Here is a 21,377-nt window from a genome sequence, read left to right as displayed (position 1 = left end):
GCTCTAACTAGGTGGAAGAATTGGATAGCAATCATCCAGGGGTCGTGCTATATGGATTTTATAAATCTCCATTGCTTGATGTTGTGCCCTCCTGGTTCAAATCTTTTAATGTATCTGTTCCAGCTGATTCACACAAGGCAATTTTAATTTTCATATGATGTTATCTATAATGTTTTTATCTAATTCTGCACGATAATAATTATAGACTGTATTCTTTTTTTTCTGGACTGGATATATTTCATGAATGAGGGGGATCTCAAGTAAATATTTCATGCAGTGCGAATTCCCCAAGCTCCTCTCTTTTTCTCGTAATTACCCAAGTTACTTTACAAATTTTCAAGAATATATTATTAGCAGAATTATCTCTTTAAATTGAATGCCTTTCTTTTCTCGCTCTAGTTAAAGATTTGATCACGTAACACACACTCTTAAGGAATGCATGAAATTCTGGATACCCTTCATATTTATTTTGATATGTCAAAGCAGCATCTAAGGGTAATGGTAGCCATCCTATTCCTAATGACTGATATTAACACCTGAATGCCGCAGATTCTTTTACACTTCTGAAGCATGTAGACTATCATTTCTTATAGATTCCCATTGCATTTATTGGTGATTTGCTCTCACAAATATGTTTATGACGATACAATGAAGCTAATAATTGAATGCCACTTTTCTAATTCTCTGTTGATGCACTTCTCATCACTTATGTGCATTCTAATAATGCTGATGCCATCTTGATAATTTCCCAAACCTGATAGTAACATAGCTGATTTGCCCATATTTTTGCCCACATGATCTGATTCATGAACATTGATGTTGGTTTGGGATGGAATTTATTATAAATACATTAAGGAATTGTTCCTAAATTTGTTGATTACAAGATGACAAGCATACAAGTTGGATCTTTTATCTAGAGCCACAGTAGCTATATATGTACTCGATCTACTAATCATAAAAATATTTGTACCAAATATGCGTACAGCAGCTGTATTTCTTCAGTTCAATTCAATATTCTGCTCCAAATTTGGTCTTATCGAAGGCAGGTTTCCTATGTTCTCGTCTTCCTTTGGACATTTCATGTGATGCGATTCTATAGAATGGCATGCTTAACATATTATATTATGTTAATTAATTAGAATTTGGCATTTACAGCATAATTGTGAATATACTTTGAGCAGTTCTCCATTTCTACAATTTAATTGTCATATTATGCATTTGGTAGCATCATTCTTTTCCTTGTATCATTTGATTGACTTTTATTTTATTTCAGGGAAAATTGCAGGGAGTGAAGCCTTTTCTCAATGGCTTGAGGCTGCTGCAAGGTGGACATAGGTTGAGAACACTTCCTTTTTCATTTATATAACCTTTTTAACTGAAATTGTCTACTGCTTCTGTGCAGGGAAATGGTATTATCCAGTACAAAAATCCTGAAGTCTTCTAGTTTGTGAGTGCTATCCACAATTGCAATAATGTTTAATGGAGATATGGAATTTTGTGGAATTCAATTGGATTACTATTTTCTCTTTTCTGGTATATATATATATATATATATATATAAACTTTCATTTCAATTCTAGAGATTGAATATAACTAAACTAATTTCCATCAAATTCATGGAATTTCAAGTCAATTCCCCAAAATTTATACAAATTAAGTCTTGGACAAAAATTCTTACATCTACTATCTCCTTCTTTTACTCTTTCCTCTTTCCATCTGCTTTTTATTTCTCTCTCTACTGTATTTTTTTCTCTCTATCTTTTTATTTCTCTATCATATTTTTATTTCAATTCGAGATATATTTCAGTAATAGATTTTGTGGAATTCCATCTAATTCCATATCTTAAGTTTATCATACCAAACATGAACATACATTAAATAGAGTTCATTTGTAAATAAATGACAACGCTTTAGATTCATTATACCAGATGGGGCCTTAGTGTTAATTGGCTTACATTTTTCACATGTTGGTACATGGATATTATATGTAAGGGACTATTAGCGCACATTTTTATTTTGTTGCTTATCTAAACAAACTTCCATGCCTTCTGATGTTTCAAATTGATCGTATTGTTTTTGAGTGCATATTTCAATCAGCAAACAGTTGTTTCTCCATTAAAAGGTTGCAAGTAATTAAATGAATTAAAAGCGTTTCACATATGGTAAATGAAAATCTTAAAGGTTCATGATTCTCAGACATCGTGATTGGATATGAAATATTAGAACTGTTACGTTATTTCTGCCTGCAACTTTTTCCTTCTTTAATATATGTCTGGTATGTACAACTGCCCATAAATCTGACCTCACAACTTCATGAAGTGGATATGAGAATCATTCATTTTGTTCTTGCATTATGAGTTTATGGCATCATGACACCTTTATGCAGATTCGAAAAGATGCCACTAGAATCTTAAAAGATGACACCTGACTGCTGATAATGCCCAGTGGGAGGACAGACAGCTATTGAGATCTGTTAGGGGTACTGAAGTGCAGGCTGATTTTGATGATGTGGAAGGACGAAAGTTGATCCTTCTCGTACATGGTTAGAGAACAATACAATAAAGCTTGTCAGTTGATTGGTGGAACAGAATGCAAAAACATTATTACACTTCCTTTTAGCTAAACCATCTGTCATTTGTTGTAATACATACCATTTCCCGTGTACCCATTAAAGATCCTACCTCTGACATGGCCATTATTTCATGCAAAGGATCTGCTCTACTCGGACAAATTCACGAAAAGCAAAGTATGAACAAGTCACGCCAGTTTTTTTGGGAGCTTGCTGGCTCAAAACTTGGCAATATTCTTGGTGTTGAGAAGACTGCTGAACAGGTATGGTCTCAATGGAAATTAATAGGTTTTTGTTAGTTTTTTGAGCTGCAAATTTTTGGAGAAAAATTTTAATACATACAGATGACAGTTTTTCATGGAACAATATTTTCCTCTCTTAATACAAGAACCTTTTTAGAGAAGGCTTACACAGATTTTTCCACTTCAAATTTAAATTTTTATTCGATATAAAGCTAAGATGACTTCTAACTTCAACAGTTCTTCAAAATGTAAGGTTATTGACACCATTCTGTTAATTCTAGATTGATGCTGATACTGCCACACTGGGTGTAGAAGGCGAATTGGATTTTACAGAAGATGCAAATTTGCTCAGCATTTGAACAAGCAGGAGGCTGTGACTGATTTTACAAAGTCCAAAACCCTTGCACAGCAACGCCAATATCTTGCAATATACTCGGTGCGCGAGGATTTACTTCAGGTTAAGGAAGGCACAAAAAGTTTATTCTGTAGTTACAGATTTCTTGCTGTTGTTTATCCATTTCGATGTATGTATTCACCAGTTTTCTCATTCTGTTTATAAATGTGCACTGGATAGTAGGTCCGTGAAAATCGGGTCGTTGTTGTAGGAGAAACTAGTTCAGAAAAGACAACTCAATTCACACAGGTTTTCCTCATGCATTACATTTTTTCTTTTTTGTTTATCCTGCAGAAAATGTTTAACCAGTTATACAAGTCAAATTATAGGCACCTCATGAAGTGGAACCTGACATTTAGATTTTGTTGACAGCTTCTCCATCAACATGGGTGTCGCAAAAAGAGTTAGCGAGGAGATGGAAACTGAATTAGGAGATAAAGTTGGTTACGCCATTCGTTTTGAGGAGGTGACTGTGCCAAACACCATAATTAAGGCAAGTGCTATATAAAATCTATGATAATGAACTCATTAGATCTTATTTTATACTTTCTTATAAGCCTTTGTGTGTGATCGATGTTGACAACTGAAATGTCCATATGCTATGGGTGCCTTCTAATTTATTTAATTATTTTTTAGTTAAACTTCACTTTCACTTTGCATCAATAGTTTCAAAAGATTTCTAATCAAGGGCTTTTATGATAAATTAAATTACTGTACTTTGTTAACAATTATGGTACAAGCTCCTGTAACATGATGCTTTGTCTGAGCATTTTTCTAAGAAGTTTGTAACAGTGGAACGCATTGACAATGATTTGATAACAGTGTCTGAAATCCTAACAACTTGGATTTGTGATTTATTTTAATTTTAGTATGTGCACGAGTATTATTCATCATTGTAGTTGCAGGCTTTTTTTTTTTTTTTTTTTTTTTTTTTTTGTAGTTGCAGGTTATTGAGCAATTCATGTTACTTTCTTCATTAACATTTACTTGAGTTCTATGCTTATAATACAATGGCATTCTAAATTTTTATATGCTCATTCTGCAGTATATGACAGATGGAATGCTTTTGCGTGAAACTCTAAAAGGTTCTGATCTTGATGAGTACAGGTAAAAAGTTGTCGTTTTTCACAACTTTATGACCAACTCATTTTTGCTGGAGCAGAAGTCCTTAGTTCGATGGTTTTGTTGCCCGATAATAGTCATGGATGAACCACCTGAAAGATCTTTAAGCACATATGTGCTGTTTCGAATATTCAAGAAGCCGGTTGCACAGCGTCGTGACTTCAAGCTTATAGTAACGTCTGCAACTCTAAATGCTCAGAAATTTTCCAATTTCTTTAGGAGGTAACTTATTTGCCTTGTGCTATTAAAATAAGGCAGGCAGCATTCTTGAGTCCATTTCGCTCACATAGATTTTAAATTCAAGTTTTATTTTTTAAATGTATTGCAGTGTACCGATTTTCCACATTCCAGGGAGAACATTCCCTGTGAATACTTTGAATAGAAAAAATTCCCTATCAAGATTATGTTGGAGCTGCATTGAAGCAATCTATGACCATCAACATTACCATTGCACCAGGCGATATTCTGATATTTATGACTGGCCAAGACGAAATCGAAGTGGCCTGTTATGTTCTTGCTGAGCACATGGAACAACTCATCTCTTCCTCAAAGAAAGCAGTAGCTAAGCTCTTGATACTGCCTATATACTCCTAACTACCAGTTGATTGGCAAGCAAAAATATTCCAAAAAGCATACGATGAGCCCCGAAAATGCATTGTTGCCACCAACATTGCTGAAACATCGTTGACAGTTGATGGAATTTTTTATGTCATTCACACAGGGTATGTAAAATGAAAGTTTACAATCATAGGATGGGTATGGATGCTCTCCAAGTTTTCCCTGTTAGCCGCACTGCTGCTGATCAGTGTGCTGGACGTGCTAGTAGAACTGACCTAGCTACATGTTATATGCTTTATACAGAAAGTGCTTACCTAAATGAAATGGTGCCAAGTCCAGTGCCAGAGATCCAGAGGACCAACCTTGGTAATGTGGTTTTGTTGCTCAAGTCTCTCAAAATTGATAACTTGCTAGATTTTGATTTCATGGACCCACCTCCACAGGATAACATCCTCAATTCAATGTATCAGTTGTGGGTCTTGAGTGCGCTTAACAATGTTGGACGCCTAACTGGAGTTGCCATTCCACCCTCCACTTGCTAAGATGTTGTTAATGGGAGAGCAACTGGGATGTATAAATGAGGTTTTGACGATTGCAAACGCTTTCAATGCCATCAGTGGTTTTTCGCCCCAAAACATGGAGCAGAGGAAAGTGATGTTGCAAGGAAGAAATTTTTTGTTCCACAATCTGACCACTTAACTTTGCTTAACGTTTACTTGCAATGGAAAGAGCACCAGTGCAGTGGAGCCTCACTGGCTGGCTGAGCCGAGGTCAAAGTTTTTGATAGGACTGTTGAGAAAAGCCCAAGGCGCTACAAGGTTTATTCTAGAAGAAACAAAGAACAAAGAGGGTAGCAAAGGAATTAGCAACACTGCTGGACACGTCAGTAGATTCTGTTAGGGGGAAATCATATATATAGCTAGTGATTGGAATGAGAGGGTATCGAAAAAGATACAGGGTTTGTTATTTTGGCAGGGGGTCTCTCTCTCTGTATCGGGCTGGTCCTAGGGGTTGCTTGCAACCTTTCTTTTTACTTTAATTTTTCCCTTTCTGTTATTATCTTCCCTGTTCTTCAATCAAGACGTGCTTGTAAATCTGAATTCTCATTTAATGGAAGTTACAATCTCTAATTTCATCTAACCTCGATTTCTTCTTCTCTCTTCTTTAACTTATCTGTGCTGCGTTCTTAACTCTAACAAATTGGTCCGACCTGCCAGATGCTAAAAACAAAGATGGAATCCAGAGTAGAAATGTTAGAGAAGAACGTATCTACAATTCAAGCACAAATATCCTCCATTGAAGACACCCTTTCCACCTTACACAACCTTCCAGCTGATAATACAGAAATCAAATCCCTCCTTAAGACCTTAATCGCCGGAAAAGCACCTGCCATTATCTCTGAAAGCTCCACCCATCCTCACCCAAACGTCCAAGAAGAAACATTATTTTGAACCACACCACCACCAGACCCTTTACAGATCCGAACCCATCCTTCATACCCAAAAAACTGGATATGCCTACCTTCAATGGCCTAGACCCTGTTGGCTGGATAGCAAAAGCCGAACAGTATTTTGAACTTCATAACACCCCACCAGCTTCCCAAGTCTCTGTTTCTATGTGTTCTATGGAAGGAGCACCTCTTCATTGGCTTAGGTTGCTTCATTTTCGAAATCCTTAGCTGGGTTGGACCCAATTCAAATCTGAACTCATCAATGCATACAACGACGATGTGTCCTCTAACCCATATGAGCTTCTTGCTGCTGTCAAACAAATGGGTACTGTCACCCAATATATTGATGATTTCATCTTCAGAGCAGCTCAAGCTCCATCTCTCTCTGATCCTCAATTGATCGGTTATTTTCTCAATGGACTCAAGGAAGGAATACGTGTAAAAATTCGTTCCTCTGATACTGGTGAATTATACAGGGCTCTGCGCACGTCTCGAGAAGTTGAATTGGAAGTCGCTTGCTCAATCCAACCACCGCCTCCTTTAAACAAACCCATCGTCGAAACGTTAGTGACTTGCATACTACGCAGCGTTTTGGACTTGGCCCAAAATCTTTTTTCCCAACTACAACCCGTGCCCCACACCAAATTACTTTCTCGACCCAGACAGAAGTCGTTCCCACTCCATCTCCTAGATCAAACGACCAACCACAAACCCTAACCCACCATAATCGACCTCTCACCCTACCTGCTCCTCCTCCACCTCTACCCAACACTACCAATAGATTTCGTGGCATTTGCCACTACTCCCATAATGATTACCAAGAGCTTCGAGCCAAGGGACTGTGTTTTTGTTGCAAACAACCCTATTCTCCATTACACGAGTGCCCCAATAAGTCACTGAGAGCTCTGATTGGTGGTGAAGATGATGTTCTAACAGATGATGGTTTATTTGCGGATATGGAACCCAATTCCTCTAATTTTCTCTCTACTAAACTGGATGAAGCTCACTTCTCTGAACTAGATTTACCACTCTATTCAGTGGGGGATATTTCACGACCTCGTACGATGAAGTTTAGGGGCACCCTATCACTTCAAACGGTCACCATAGTGATTGACAGTGGTGCCAGCCATAACTTCATCTCTGGAGATATGGTTAAATCACTCAATTTAATGGTTAGTCCCACGCCTCCCTTCTTTGTCAAATTAGGTGATGGGCATCGGATTCAATCCAGAGGTGTTTGTAAGAATTTAAAGCTTCAGTTTGGTTCTATTGGGATAACAGGGGATTTCTTTGTTTTCCTTTTGGGCAGAGTTGATATTATTTTGGGTATTGCTTGCCTAGAGACTTTGGGGGAAGTCAAGGTCGATTGGCTAAAAATGACTATGGGATTCAGTTATAATGGAAATTGGGTAACTCTCACTAGGGATCCTTCATTGTCCCGTTCTTCAGCTTCCATTAAGTCCCTATCAAAGGTAGCTGTTGATGACATTGAATTTTCTGGGTTTTTATGGGAACTATCTGCAGACACAACATATTCAGCCAACTCAGCAGCCCTCTGCTCTAGTCAATCTCAGCAACTCCAGCAGCTCCAATCGAAATTTCCTACGATCTTTGAGGACTTAAAACACCTTCCCCCCAGCCGTCCACAAGACCACAGAATCATACTTCAACCTGGACAGGGTCTTATTTCAGTAAAGCCTTACAGATATGGGCATCTCCAAAAGGATGAAATTGAGAAAATGGTTGCTGATATGCTTTCTGCTGGAATCATCAAGCCCAACTCTAGTCCAGTTTTATTGGTTAAGAAGAAAGATGGCAGCTGGCGATTTTCTGTCGACTACCGCCAACTTAACAGAACAACTGTTCCTCACAAATACCCTATTCCAGTTATTCAAGAATTGCTTGACGAGCTACATGGAGCCCAGTTCTTCTCGAAGCTGGATATGAAATAGGGATTTTATCAAATACTAGTGGCTCCTTCCGATACTCACAAAACGGCCTTCCGCACTCATTCCAGGCACTATGAATTTCTAGTAATGCCGTTCGGATTAACCAATGCCCCAGCGACATTCCAAGCAGTTATGAACGACATATTTCGGCCGCACTTGCGCAAGTTTGTTCTGGTATTTTTCGATGACATATTGGTTTATAGTAAGTCGTGGCAGGACCATCTACACCACCTAGAACTTGTATTTCAGCTGCTCATAAACCATTCACTACACTTGAACGCCAAAAAGTGCTCTTTCGGCAGAATTTCTTTTGAATACTTGGGACATGTCATTTCCTCCCAAGGTGTTTCCATGGAACCTTCTAAGATCTCCAGCATCTTACAATGGCTAATACCGAAGTCTATTAAAGCTGTCAGGGGATTTTTGGGTTTGACAGGATACTATCGGTGCTTCATACTGAATTATGGACGCATTGCACAACCGTTGACTCGGCTATTAAAGAAGGAAATGGAAAATTTGAGGAAGGAGCAAGCATAGAGGTAGAGAGGGAAAGCAAGGAAAAAGAGAGGCAAGAGAGGGCAAAGCAACAGCAGCAAGTATCAATGCCAGGGAAAACAACAGCAGAGGTAGAGAGGGAAAGCAAGGAAAAAGAGAGGCAAAAAGGGTACAACAACTGTAGCAAGTAACAATGTCGGGGCTGCGACAAGGCCACTTACCTGATACCAAAAAGCTTGGTTTGTGAATGTCACCTAAACATGTTAGAGATTCAGTGAATTTGTTGGTGAATTGGATAGAAAAGTTCAAAAAGTTGCAACTGGGTCCAAAACAATCCAATTGAACTGCCCTAACCATGATGTATTTATCTGTTAAATGTTAAGAACACCTACCTACTATAACAGATGCTGTAGAAGGGGGAAGAAGTTCTCTAAATCGTTGGTAGTGGAGAAGAAAATCATTAGTTGATATATTTTTCTATGTCAATATGTAGATATTTTTTTCTATTATGTCAATATGTAGCCATAATATTAAAGTGCTTGTGTGAGCATGCCAGTCAAATAAGCTATTGCCCTGTGTAGCACAAACTTTGCATAGCGGATAAGGATATTAGTTGGGTGTTGTTTGGATGGGATTCACAAGACTGGCTTTTGCTATGACTGAGCACCAACATTGCTCTTCTTAGGAGTAAATCATTTGATATACTTGAACTTTGTGAGAGGTATTAAATACACTCTAAAATAACCTTAATCCCTCGTGTACTTTAATTTTACCTTTTTGTTAAAATTGCATCATAATTTCAATTTGGTCAAAATCTATGTAATATATAAAAACAGATAAGTTTATCTTAAATGACATTGTCAAGTGTAAAAAGAGCAGTTATTTAGTATAATTGTAAGAAAATAAATTGTAATGACAGTGATTTTAAGAAGATAATTTTTTTATTTATATATTTTTAGATAATGTCATATAAGAGAAAAAAAAAAAAGAAAACTAAATAAATATTAATAAGTAAAAACTATTTTATTTGGAAATAAGCAAGGAATATAAGGAAATTAATTCTGATAATTTTCTCTTCAAATTAGAAGGAAAATAAAAAAAAACTATAAAAATAAATTTGTAGAGAAAAATTAATTTTATTTTTCTTTTATATAAAAAAGTAACAAATTTTTTCCTAAAAAAAAATTTAGTTCAATAAAATGTCACTGTTCAAAGAATTGACTAACCTTAATTTTTTTTTTCTACGTTCAAGATTTTTTAATCCAATGAACTCTCCCTCCCATTTAGATTTACGCTTTGATGAAAATTCATCATTGGAAGAATTGGCTTCTAATCCCAATTATTTACTCTTCGCATGTTCTTTCCTCTATTAATTTTATTTTTCTTTTATATCCAAAAAAAAAAAAATAACAAGTTTTTTTCTGATAGAAAAAAGTAGTTCCAAAGCAATTGCAGAGAAGCCAGACTCACCTTGAAAGTAGGAGAAGATGAAATAGTCTTCAACCTGCTTGATATGATAAAGTAGCCAGAGCAAAATGCAAAATGTTTTAGAGTTGATGTCGTGGACAAAATTTCAAGGGAAATAATTAGCAGGGAAATCTATAACGACCCATTCAACAAGTTCATTCCAACTGTTTATAATGATGAAGGGGAAGATCCTAAGCATATAGAACTATACCCTCCACCCAATGATTCATCAATAGGAGATCCGAACACACCACCAACTGCAGAGATCATACAAAACATAGAACTGAAACCCTTGCCTAAGGAACCTAGGTATGCATTTCTTAGTCCTGATAATACTTACCCTGTGATAATCAATTCTTCTTTAAATGTTTATCAAGTACAAAAATTGTTGCATTTGCTTAAACAACATAAGAATATCTTAGGGTATAATATTAAATATATAAAAGGTATAAGTTCATCAATTTGCATGCATAGAATTTTATTTGAAGATAGATTTAAGCCTTCAATTGAGCCGCAAAGAAAACTAAACCCAAAGCTTAAAGTACTTAAAAAGGAAATAACTAAACTGTTAGACGCAAGTATCATTTATTCTATTTCTGACAGTCAATGGGTCAGTCCAATTCATGTAGTGCCTAAAATGGGAAGGATCATTGTAGTTAAAAGAGAAGATGACACGACTTTAGTCACTAGAGTTGTGACCGGATAGCAAATGTGCATTGACTATAGAAAATTAAATAAAGCCACCTGGAAGGATCAAATTTTATAGATCCAAATTTACCATATATGTAGATCATGCGACAATCAAATATTTGATCGAGAAGAAGGATGCAAAGCCAAGATTGATTAGATGGTAATTGCTGCTACAACAATTCGACTATTTAATCAAGGACAAGGACGGATCAGAGAACATTATAGCAGACCATCTATCCAGAATCAAAAGAGAAGAAGATATCGGAGACGACCCCTTGGTGCCCATTGATGATTCATTTCCAGGAGCACCAACAATAATAGATACGTTCTAGTCGCAGTGGACTATGTGTCAAAATAGGTCGAAGCAATAGCAGCACTAACAAATGATGCAAAGGTAGTTGTCAAATTCCTGAAGAAGTACATCCTCACCAGATTCAGTATACCCAAAGCTCTTATCAGTGATGGAGGATCGCACTTCTGCAACCGACCTTAGGAAATTTTATTGAAAAGATATGGAATCACTCACCATATTGCTACTCCATATCATCCCTAGACAAACAGACAAGTCGAAATCTATAATCGAGAATTAAAGGACATTTTGGAAAAAATAATGAATACTCTAGAAAGGAGCGGTCTTTAATATTAGATGATACTCTATGGGCTTATGGCACAATGTGACATCCCGACCCGGCAAAGTGATCCTAAGAGGGCGGGTAGAGCGAAGCTCCTGACTAGCTTCTAGCATGGTAGGCTAACTAGGGTAGTGGAATGCGGGACACAGGAATGAACCGAATCATATATCGAAAAGGGGGAAACTAATCATTAGAGGCGCCTTTTGGTGGAATGGCTGGAGGTTGGAAGAACTCCAAGGTTAAGCGTGCTCGCTTAATGGAAATCTTAAGATGCGTGACCTCCTGGGAAGTTTCCCATTTCACCTGCGGGACAAAACCGTGCGGGTCTTGCCAATCTTGTATGGGGGATTTGGCTTGATCCAAAGTGGACAATTCCTCTGGTGATTAGAGTCAGGCGTGACACACACTTTTCAAAACACCAATTCAAATGACTCCGTTCAGACTTGTGTTCGAAAAAATCATGTCACCTTCCAGTGGAGTTGGAACACAAAGCGTTTTGGAAGAAGGCATCCGAACAAAGAATATTGCAGATAGAAGAATTGGAAGAAATACAACTCGACGCCTATGAAAGTGCAAAAATTTATAAAGTACGGACCGGACACTGGCATGACAGACATATTCTGGAAAGGGATATTAAAGAAGGAGACCAAGTACTGCTAAAATCCCACTGGTCCAAAATGAAGGAGATCAAGGCTCTTAGCTTGTGCTTTGGATACCGACAACAACAGCCGTATCCGGAGCTCTAGGCTCGGAACCTCTCCTCACACGCCTATCGTGCTGCTGCTGCTACAAGAGAAAGGCACAGTTTATGAATGGAAGACACTAGGACAAAGCCAAGAACAGAATAAAAGGAGAAGAAACTCACCAGTAGCGGAGCAGCGCCTTGGCCTCTATCTAACTCCTCCACCTCAGCAAAAGGATCAAATTCAGTCGAAGGAGGGATGTGGACCAGAAGCTTTGTCCACACAAGTACGTCATAAGCACTAGGCACAAAGCCTGCCAAGTGATTTGTAGCAGCTGTCCCTCTTCGAGCAGTCGCAATGTCCTATTCCAGTCAGATGGACTTAGTGGGCAGCATGTAATATGGGACATCATAAGGAACTCTCCTCTGATCTAGGCCAAGTTCCCACTCATATACCCTCTCTCCGAGGTAACACATATCGTAGAATAGTCCCAGAAGGAGGAGGCGTCTGTGTTGATAGACGACAGCTACCTGAACAAAATTGGGAAAGTCAAGTGCATCTCCCCATGGGTATTTCTCTATCTATAAAATATGAAAAAGAAAAAGAAAAAGCAAAGAATCAGAAAATGAAAGAAAACGAAAGAAAAAAAAAAGGAAGCGAAAGAAAAATGTAATAAACAAAGGGAGGAACAGACTTACTGGATCCCAGCTCGAGCATTCAGTAACTGCTAGAACATCGCGACATCTGAGGTGTTATAAGAATACCTCCTGCTATAGCGCCATGCTCAGCCTCGAGGAAGAGTTCTCGCATTTACACCACCCTCGAAGCCAAACAAGCCAAGCATGAGGAGGACTTTGTGCTCACAAGCCTAGATCTGCATTATACATAACCCAGAAATTAATGAATAAGACGAAAAGCAGGAATAAAAGTAAAAAGTGGGGAATAACCAAAAGATGTGATTTTGTACCTTAATAACTCGCTTGTAGCCAACTTTCAAATGGGCTCCATGGACGCAAAGGTCCACGCCATAGTACAGATAAGACAAAGTGGCAGCTCCCTAGTTGAACTGCCTAGTGGCATCTAGGTCCTGTAATGGTGGTAGCAGTGCCAAATCCATATCGTTACCATGGTTCGTGAACAAGGTAGTCGACAACAGATAGAATAAGTAAGCTCATGCTACCACGTCTACATCCATCACAGCTACCCCCTCCTGATGCATCTCTTGATAATGAGTATATATGCTCTCATACTTGACCTTCTAGCCAAAAATAGAGGGCTCCACTCCAGTGGCAGCTTGGAGACTCTGTAACACCCGTCGCCCGATCCCGAAAGACCCGACGGTGGATGCCACATTCGGTGCCGGAAGCACCGTCTTAACCTACATATAAATCATACAATCATATTATGAATTAGAAGTGACTTAGTATTCATAAGTTTAGCAAGTAAAAATATTTTGTTTTGAAAATGCTTTGGGAGAGTCCTACAGAAAAACTGCAAGAGTTTCCCCTAAAAATAGAAGTTGCCAAACATATGAATACAAAGCACTGCCAATTCCAAACTCCAAACCCCATCAAACTCCAATAACAACACAATAGCACTTCTATCATTTCATATCCTCAATAACATTTTAGTATTCATCAATTCAATACATTCATTTAAACATATCAACTTTTAATGTTCTAACCATTAAGTAAGTCCAAGTGTATCTCCCAATATATACACCAAAATAATTTACAACAATATGCTTAAGTTATAAAGTAACTCATACAGTCTCCAAAAATGTAATCGTTATACATGCCATAATTTTTAGTTACATAAAATACTAATCAACTACCAAAAGATCTCTTCAGCTCTGATGCTACTCTTCAGGTCTTTAAGCAGCAAGCACAATCTCCAACATGCGCGTGATAAAATCAACGCGCTGAGTATAAAACTCAGTGGTGCTCATAAAACACAACAAACCAATGTTGTGATGACAACATACTTAAAAAAAATCATTTATATACATAAAATCATTAAATTGGAACATGTATTACATATGTACACCAACACATCATGCTTTAAAAATTCATTTGATATCAAAAATACGTTGTGGTAAACTAAGAGTTATTAACATAATGTGATCTCATTTATTTCATTTCCTTAAAAATATTGTATAAGGGCTCACATACACTTTGGAGAAAAAGAAGCAGATAAGTTTTCATAGCTTATTCATAATGGCCTTAGGTCGCCAACCTTTTCATAACATATAGAGCGCGTCCGCCCTAACATAAGACACCCACGTGCCTGGCATATGATCATAGCTTCTTATCATAATGGCATCAAATGCCGAGCATGCTCATCATACATAATAAAATCAAATCATGCATCAAATCCACACCAAGTATATTAGAGCCCAAAAACATTTCTCATAAAATTCATGTTCTTTAGTCTTCTCATAATAAAAACTTAATTTACACTTAAGTAATTCATAAAAATTCTCATACTTAAACAAAATGACTTGACATAGAAAATTTTCAGCATAAAAGGAACATTGACCTTTGCTGTGTTTTTCAAACATAACTTGAGTTATGGGTCTCCAAATTAAATGAAATCAGAGTCATTAGAAAGCTAAGACAAAATCCTACAAATGTTATGAAGGGATCACAGCCCAGATCAATATGGAAGATAACAAAACAAAGCTAGGAACACATACTAACAGACCAGACCTGATTCAGCAGAACCAAGTCCAATGTTTATTGAATTCCTACTAAACCCCACACTCAAATTAAACCAATCCAGAACGATAGAATTCTCAAGACACAGAGCAACAACTTTTATGAAGAAATCAGGACCTAATCTTGTCATTATAGTGGTCAAAATGGGCACTCAATTCAGTGATGCATGTGGCCCGACACAAACAGAGTCAGTTTGGGTGTTTCAGCCATAAGTTGAGTTATATATCTCCAAATTGGACACAAGAGGATGGGTTGGAAAGCTAAGAGATAGACCTACAACTTTTATGAAGGAATCAGACACAAATGGAAAATAGAAAGGACTGAAAAATGGTCCTAAATCTCACTCAAAATCACGTTTTTCCCAAATTCAACTTACTTTAGCCATGAAAGGAACATGAACCACAAAGATACAAGGTAGAACATAAATACTCATCAAACATCATCCAAGAGCATGTAATGGCAGCCAAAATTCAACAAACCAATCATTTCATACAAAATCTCAAAATATACAAATAATAGCATAAAGGCACAAAATCAAAATTTTGAATAAGGTAAGTGTATTTATGAACACTAACCTTCAACACAAGCTTTAACAAGCTTTAATCAAAGCTTCTCAAGCTTTGGCCTTGCCCTTATCTTTGTTAGAAGGCTCTCCACCCTCTACATGTAAGAAACTCAAAATCAAACAAAGAAAACAAATAAAAGAAGTAATTGGAGCATGATTAAGCATGTATATGCTAAAAGACAACTCTAAACCCAAAAAGAATGAGATTATCATAAAATCACTTACTTGATCCAAATAGGAAAATCACCAAATTCCTTGAAATTAGTCACCAAAAATGACTTCTCTAGCTTCACTCTCTAATATTTAGTGCTTAAATCAAGTTGGATGGGTGAATTTAATGTGTTTACTTGGTAAGAATTGAAGAAAATGAAGAAGAAGAAGAAGAAGAAGGAGAAGGAGGCGTGTAGGAAAAGGAGAAGAAGGACAAAGTGTTGCTCAATAATTGATAGTTGCTTTTAATAAAGCAACTAAAGGGTATTTTGGTCTTTTCTCCAAATTGGAGGGTGTTTTGGCCTTTTCTCCAAATATTCTCCAATTAAATTCCTTCAAAATATTATTTCTCTCCACAAAACTCTCTAATTTATTCCATAAAAATACTTCCTCAAATTTCCTCCATAAAAATAATTGCTCAAATTTACTTACTTAATATATTACTATAATTCACTATTCACTAATTATCTAAATTCTCCAAAAATATTCCTTACTTACTTTCTACCCATAAAAACCATGCATACATGCTCCAAAAATGTTAAATAAAATATAAAACATAAATAGTAATTTTTCCGGACCAAAAATAATACCAACTTCCGGACCCGTGGTACTATTCACAGACCGGTAAACAACTATTGAAACACAGGAAAAATGGGGCGTTACAGTTCTCCCCCCCTTAAAGAATTTCGTCCTCGAAATTCACCTGAATTAAACAACTGAGGATGTTGTTGTCTCATAATCTCTTCACTTTCCCAGGTAGCTTCTTCGGTCTTATGGTTTCTCCAAAGAACCTTTACCAACGGAATTCTCTTGTTACTTAGTTCCTTGATTTCCCTAGCAAGTATCCTCACTGGTTCTTCCTCATAAGTTAAATCTGGCTCTATAGTCACAGATTCCACTGATATTACATGTGATGGGTCGGACCGATACCTCCTCAACATAGATACGTGGAAAACATTATGTATCCTATCCAGGTCTGGTGGTAAAGCTAGTCTATAGGCTAATGGACCCACACGCTCAATGATCTCATATGGACCAATGAACCTAGGACTAAGCTTCCCCTTTCTTCCAAATCTCAATATTTTTTTCCACGGAGATACTTTAAGGAAAACCTTATCTCCCACTGCATACTCTATATCCTTCCTCTTCAAATCCGCATAAGATTTCTGACGATCTGAAGCTGCTTTCAATCTATCTCTGATAATTCTGACCTTTTCTTCTGTATCCTGAATCAAATCTGGACCTACCATCTTGCCCTCACTCAATTCTGACCAACACAGTGGAGTCCTACATCTCCTACCATATAGTGCTTCAAAAGGGGCCATCTGAATACTCGACTGATAACTGTTATTGTAGGCAAATTCTACAAGTCGAATGTACTTCTCCCAACTGCTCTCAAACTCAATAGCACAAGCTCTTAACATATCCTCCAAAATCTGAATAACCCGCTCTGACTGACCATCTGTCTGAGGATGAAAAGCTGTGCTGAAATTCAGCTTAGTACCCAGGGCCTCATGTAGCTTCTGCCAAAATCTAGAAGTAAATCTCGGATCTCTATCTGAAATGATGGAAGAAGGAACCCCATGTAATCTCACTATCTCATCTATATACAGCTCTGCATATTGCTCCATGGTGAAGTCAGTCCTAACAGGAAGAAAGTGTGCTGACTTAGTTAATCTGTCAACTATTACCCATACAACATCTTTCTTTTTAGGAGTTAAAGGCAATCCAGTCACAAAATCCATAGTAACCTTATCCCATTTCCACTCTGGAATAGAAGTAGGGTGTAACAAACCAGAAGGAAACTGATGCTCTGCTTTCACTTGCTGGCACGTCAAACACCTCGACACATAATCTGTGATATCCCTCTTCATCGCCAGCCACCAATACTGTGATTTCAAATCCTGATACATCTTATTACTGCCAGGATGCATAGCATAGGGACTACTATGAGCTTCCTTTAAGATACTCTTCCTCAGCTCTGAAATTTTAGGCACACAAATTCGATCCCCAAAGTACAAGCAGTCGTCATCTTTAATCATAAATCTCTTTTTCCTTCCATCTTTGACTAGGTCTTTCCATAAGGCAATTGTCTCATCATCCTTCTGTGCATCTGGAATCTGCTGAAGTAGACTAGGTCTAATCATAAGCTCTGCCACGAGTGCACCATTATTAGCTACAGATAATCGAGTATTCATAGCACGTAAAGCAACCAAGGACTTCCTACTAAGTGCATCTGCTACCACATTAGCTTTACCCGGATGGTAATCAATGGTGAAGTCATAGTCCTTAAGTAGCTCTAACCATCTGCGCTGTCTCAGATTAAGCTCCTTTTGAGTAAGCAGATACTTGAGACTCTTATGATCCGTATACAAATGACATTTCTCACCATACAAGTAATGCCTCCAAATCTTCAAAGCGAAGACTATAGCTGCTAACTCCAAATCATGAGTAGGGTAGTTCTTCTCGTGTGGTTTAAGATGTCTAGAAGCATAAGCAACTACCTTACCCTCCTGCATAAGCACACAACCCAATCCATTATGTGAAGCATCACTATACACATCATACGGTCTACCCGAAACTGGCTGTGTCAACACTGGAGCCTCAGTAAGCATCGTCTTCAGCTTCTCAAAACTATTCTGACATTTATCATTCCACTCGAATCTGACATCTTTTTGAAGAAGTCTAGTCAAAGGAGTCGCAATGAGAGAAAATCCCTTGACAAATCTTCTATAATAACCAGCCAATCCTAAGAAACTCCGAATCTCTGTCACATTCTTAGGTGGCTTCCATTCAAGCACTGCCTCTATCTTCTTCGGATCAACTCTAATACCCTCAACAGAAATAATGTGACCCAAGAAAGTAATCTCAGACAACCAGAATTCACACTTACTCAGCTTAGCATACAATTGTCTCTCTCTCAATATCTGAAGTACAATTCTCAAATGATGATCATGATCCTCTCTAGTCCGAGAATATACCAAGATGTCATCAATGAACACAACCACAAACTGATCTAAATAAGGATGAAAGATCCGGTTCATCAAATCCATGAACACTGCAGGAGCATTAGTAAAACCAAATGGCATTACCAAGAACTCATAGTGACCGTAGCGTGTCCTGAAAGCAGTCTTAGGTACATCTGATGCCTTCACCCTTAGCTGATGATAACCTGATCTCAGATCTATTTTCGAAATTACACTAGCTCCTCTCAACTGATCAAACAAATCATCGATCCGAGGCAATGGATACCGATTCTTCATAGTAACTTTGTTAAGTTGTCTGTAATCAATACACAATCTAAGTGATCCATCCTTCTTCTTTACAAACAATACTGGAGCACCCCACGGAGATACACTAGGACGAATAAACCCCTTATCAAGCAATTCCTGAATCTGTATCTTCAACTCTTTCAACTCAGCAGGCGCCATCCGATACGGAGCAATGGATATCGGTGCAGTACCAGGCATAACCTCCATACCAAACTCAACCTCTCTCTCAGGAGGTAAACCAGGCAACTCCTCTGGAAACACATCGGGAAAATCACATACTGTGGGTATATCATGGACACTAGGAGATTCTGACTCTGGAGCAAGTACACATGCTAAGTAGGCCTCACAACCATGCTGGATCAATCTTCTAGTAGTAGAAGCAGAAATAACATTAGAGAGGTAATCCGACCTCTCACCCACAACTACAATCTCCTCACCAGATGAAGTCTGGAGTGTAATCCTCTTAAGTCTACAATCAATCATAACTCCATGTCTAGATAACCAATCCATACCCAAGATCACATCAAACTCCCGGAAAGGCAACTCTATTAGATCTCCCAGAAACACATGGCCATAGATTACCAATGGACAATCTCTATACACCCGATTAACTACGACACTATGACCTAAGGGATTAGTAACCTCAATACCATGCTCTAACATATCAGCATGTATATTATCCAATCTACCCACATGTATGCATAAATATGAATGAGTAGAACCAGGATCAATCAAAGCATATACAGAAATTTCAAAGAGAGAGAATGTACCAATGATAACGTCTGGGGCATCCTGCTCCTCCCTAGTCCGGATAGCATACGCTCTGGCAGGTGCTCTGGACTCAAGTTTTTCCATTGTCTCTGAAACTGGCCTCTGACTCCCAGTACCTCCTGTATCACCACGGCCTCTGCCTCTGCCTCTCGAAATATAAGGAGCCGACCTCCCTACCTGAGGAGCTGCACTAGCCAAAGTCATAGGGCAGTCTCGAAGCAAATGCTCTGTAGACCCACATCGAAAGCATGCCCCAGAAAATCTCCTACAAACCCCGGGATGCTTCTTTCCACACTGAGGACATGGCGGAATATCAATCCACGTAGCACCTCCACCACTAGCAACAGATGTGGTCTGTGGAGCTACTCTGCCATGAGTACCCTGTCCATGTCTCTGAATCGGTCTAGACCAGGTCTGTGATGAACCTCTATGCCTCTTACTACTAGACTGAGCCCCAGAAGTCTGTCCAGATACCATACCCTGAAACCTCTTTTGTTGACCCTGCTGACTCCGTTGCCTCCTAGCCTGCTGCTCATTCCTCACTTCCTCAAGCTCTAAAGCTGCCTTCACTAGGGAAGACAATGATGTATGAGGATGAGCAACCAAATGCATGCGATATTCATCATGCAAGCCTTTCCTGAAGCGCTTGCATCTATCAGACTCAGTAGGAATCATCTCAGTAGCATACCTACTCAACCGGATGAACTCTCTCTCATATTCAGCCACAGACATTCTGCCCTGTTTTAACTCTAAAAACTTGGCTTTACGGTGGTCAATGTAAAGCTCCCCAATATATTTCTGTCTGAACGCAGAAAGAAAGAAGTCCCAAGTCCTCTGCTCAGCACTAACTGTCCGTGATACAGTATCCCACCACTGGTAAGCTTCCTCTCTCAATAAGGAAGTAGCACAAACCAAACTGTCTACAGGTGAGCACTGCATCTGCTCCAATATCCTCTCTACAGACTGGAGCCAATACTCTGCTGCAGAAGCCACATCATCCTTTCTACCCATAAACTCAACAGCTCCATATTTCCTCAGTTTCTCAATAGGGGGACGAACTGGAATAGAGGCTGGAGTAACTGGAGCCTGGGGAACAGCTCCCGCTGCCTGCCTCAAAGCAACAACTAACTGCTGAACAAACTTATCCTGGTTAGGCCCAGCAGGACCTGCAGCAGCTTGCCCCACCCTCGAGGCGTGCTTTGCATCAGAACCCACAGCACCACTAGCGGCATCTCCAACAGGAATACCACCACTAGGAGGGACATAACTATCCACCTCCTCATCTGACAGATGTTGAGACATCACTCAACTCCTACAAAGACCAAAAGGTTCGCATCAGAGAGAAGTTCCAAACCAAATCAATATGGCATGTATTTAACTTAAATTACTCATACTCTCACTTCAAAATAGATAAATTCCTATATATGCATATAGTCCTAGAACCGCCTAAACCTATGCTCTGATACCACTAAATGTAACACCCGCCCGATCCCGAAAGACCCGACGGTGGATGCCACATTCGGTGCCGAAAGCACCGTCTTAACCTACATATAAATCATACAATCATATTATGAATTAGAAGTGACTTAGT

At 38.5% G+C, this 21,377-nt stretch overlaps 2 protein-coding genes and 1 pseudogene across 3 annotated transcripts; 2 read left to right on the top strand and 1 right to left on the bottom strand.

The window, feature by feature from the left end:
- Window positions 1–2,421: 2,421 nt before the first annotated feature.
- Window positions 2,422–6,025, top strand: LOC149493394 (pre-mRNA-splicing factor ATP-dependent RNA helicase DEAH7-like; annotated as a pseudogene). Its single transcript, XR_016322997.1, has 7 exons — window positions 2,422–2,832; window positions 3,093–3,268; window positions 3,386–3,486; window positions 3,578–3,698; window positions 4,251–4,312; window positions 4,397–4,549; window positions 4,656–6,025. The product of XR_016322997.1 is annotated as a pre-mRNA-splicing factor ATP-dependent RNA helicase DEAH7-like (transcript).
- A 373-nt stretch (window positions 6,026–6,398) lies between these two features.
- LOC149493393 (uncharacterized) lies at window positions 6,399–8,287 on the top strand. Its single transcript, XM_089715477.1, has 3 exons — window positions 6,399–6,488; window positions 6,564–6,902; window positions 6,998–8,287. Exons 1-3 carry the CDS (start codon window positions 6,399–6,401, stop codon window positions 8,285–8,287), a joined length of 1,719 nt encoding a protein of 572 aa, XP_089571603.1.
- Window positions 8,288–12,264: 3,977 nt separating this feature from the next.
- On the bottom strand, window positions 12,265–21,088 carry LOC149493392 (uncharacterized). The gene is made up of 8 exons (XM_089715476.1): window positions 18,853–21,088; window positions 17,813–17,994; window positions 16,447–17,569; window positions 13,116–13,125; window positions 12,950–12,995; window positions 12,782–12,832; window positions 12,434–12,613; window positions 12,265–12,354 (listed from the first exon to the last, which is right to left on the bottom strand). Exons 1-8 carry the CDS (start codon window positions 21,086–21,088, stop codon window positions 12,265–12,267), a joined length of 3,918 nt encoding a protein of 1,305 aa, XP_089571602.1.
- Between the last annotated feature and the right edge of the window lie 289 nt (window positions 21,089–21,377).

The sequence above is a fragment of the Jatropha curcas genome, chromosome 10 (genome assembly GCF_041381405.1).
Source record: "Jatropha curcas cultivar XTBG-Jc1 chromosome 10, XTBG_Jcur_1.0, whole genome shotgun sequence".
Lineage (NCBI taxonomy): Eukaryota > Viridiplantae > Streptophyta > Magnoliopsida > Malpighiales > Euphorbiaceae > Jatropha > Jatropha curcas.
This window is presented reverse-complemented; position numbering and strand designations above follow the sequence as displayed.

Bases quoted from the DNA above. Each gene is read 5' to 3' on its own strand.
- LOC149493393 (XM_089715477.1), top strand. From the start codon at position 6,399: ATGCCTACCTTCAATGGCCTAGACCCTGTTGGCTGGATAGCAAAAGCC. The intron at 6,489-6,563 runs GTCTCTGTTTCT...CGAAATCCTTAG, and splicing joins ACACCCCACCAGCTTCCCAA to CTGGGTTGGACCCAATTCAA. The intron at 6,903-6,997 runs GTGACTTGCATA...TTCTCGACCCAG, and splicing joins AACCCATCGTCGAAACGTTA to ACAGAAGTCGTTCCCACTCC.
- LOC149493392 (XM_089715476.1), bottom strand. From the start codon at position 21,088: ATGTCTCAACATCTGTCAGATGAGGAGGTGGATAGTTATGTCCCTCCT. The intron at 17,995-18,852 runs GTCACTATGAGT...ATCCGGGTAAAG, and splicing joins TGCTTTCAGGACACGCTACG to CTAATGTGGTAGCAGATGCA. The intron at 12,614-12,781 runs GTAGCTGTCGTC...TGACTGGAATAG, and splicing joins ACTTTCCCAATTTTGTTCAG to GACATTGCGACTGCTCGAAG.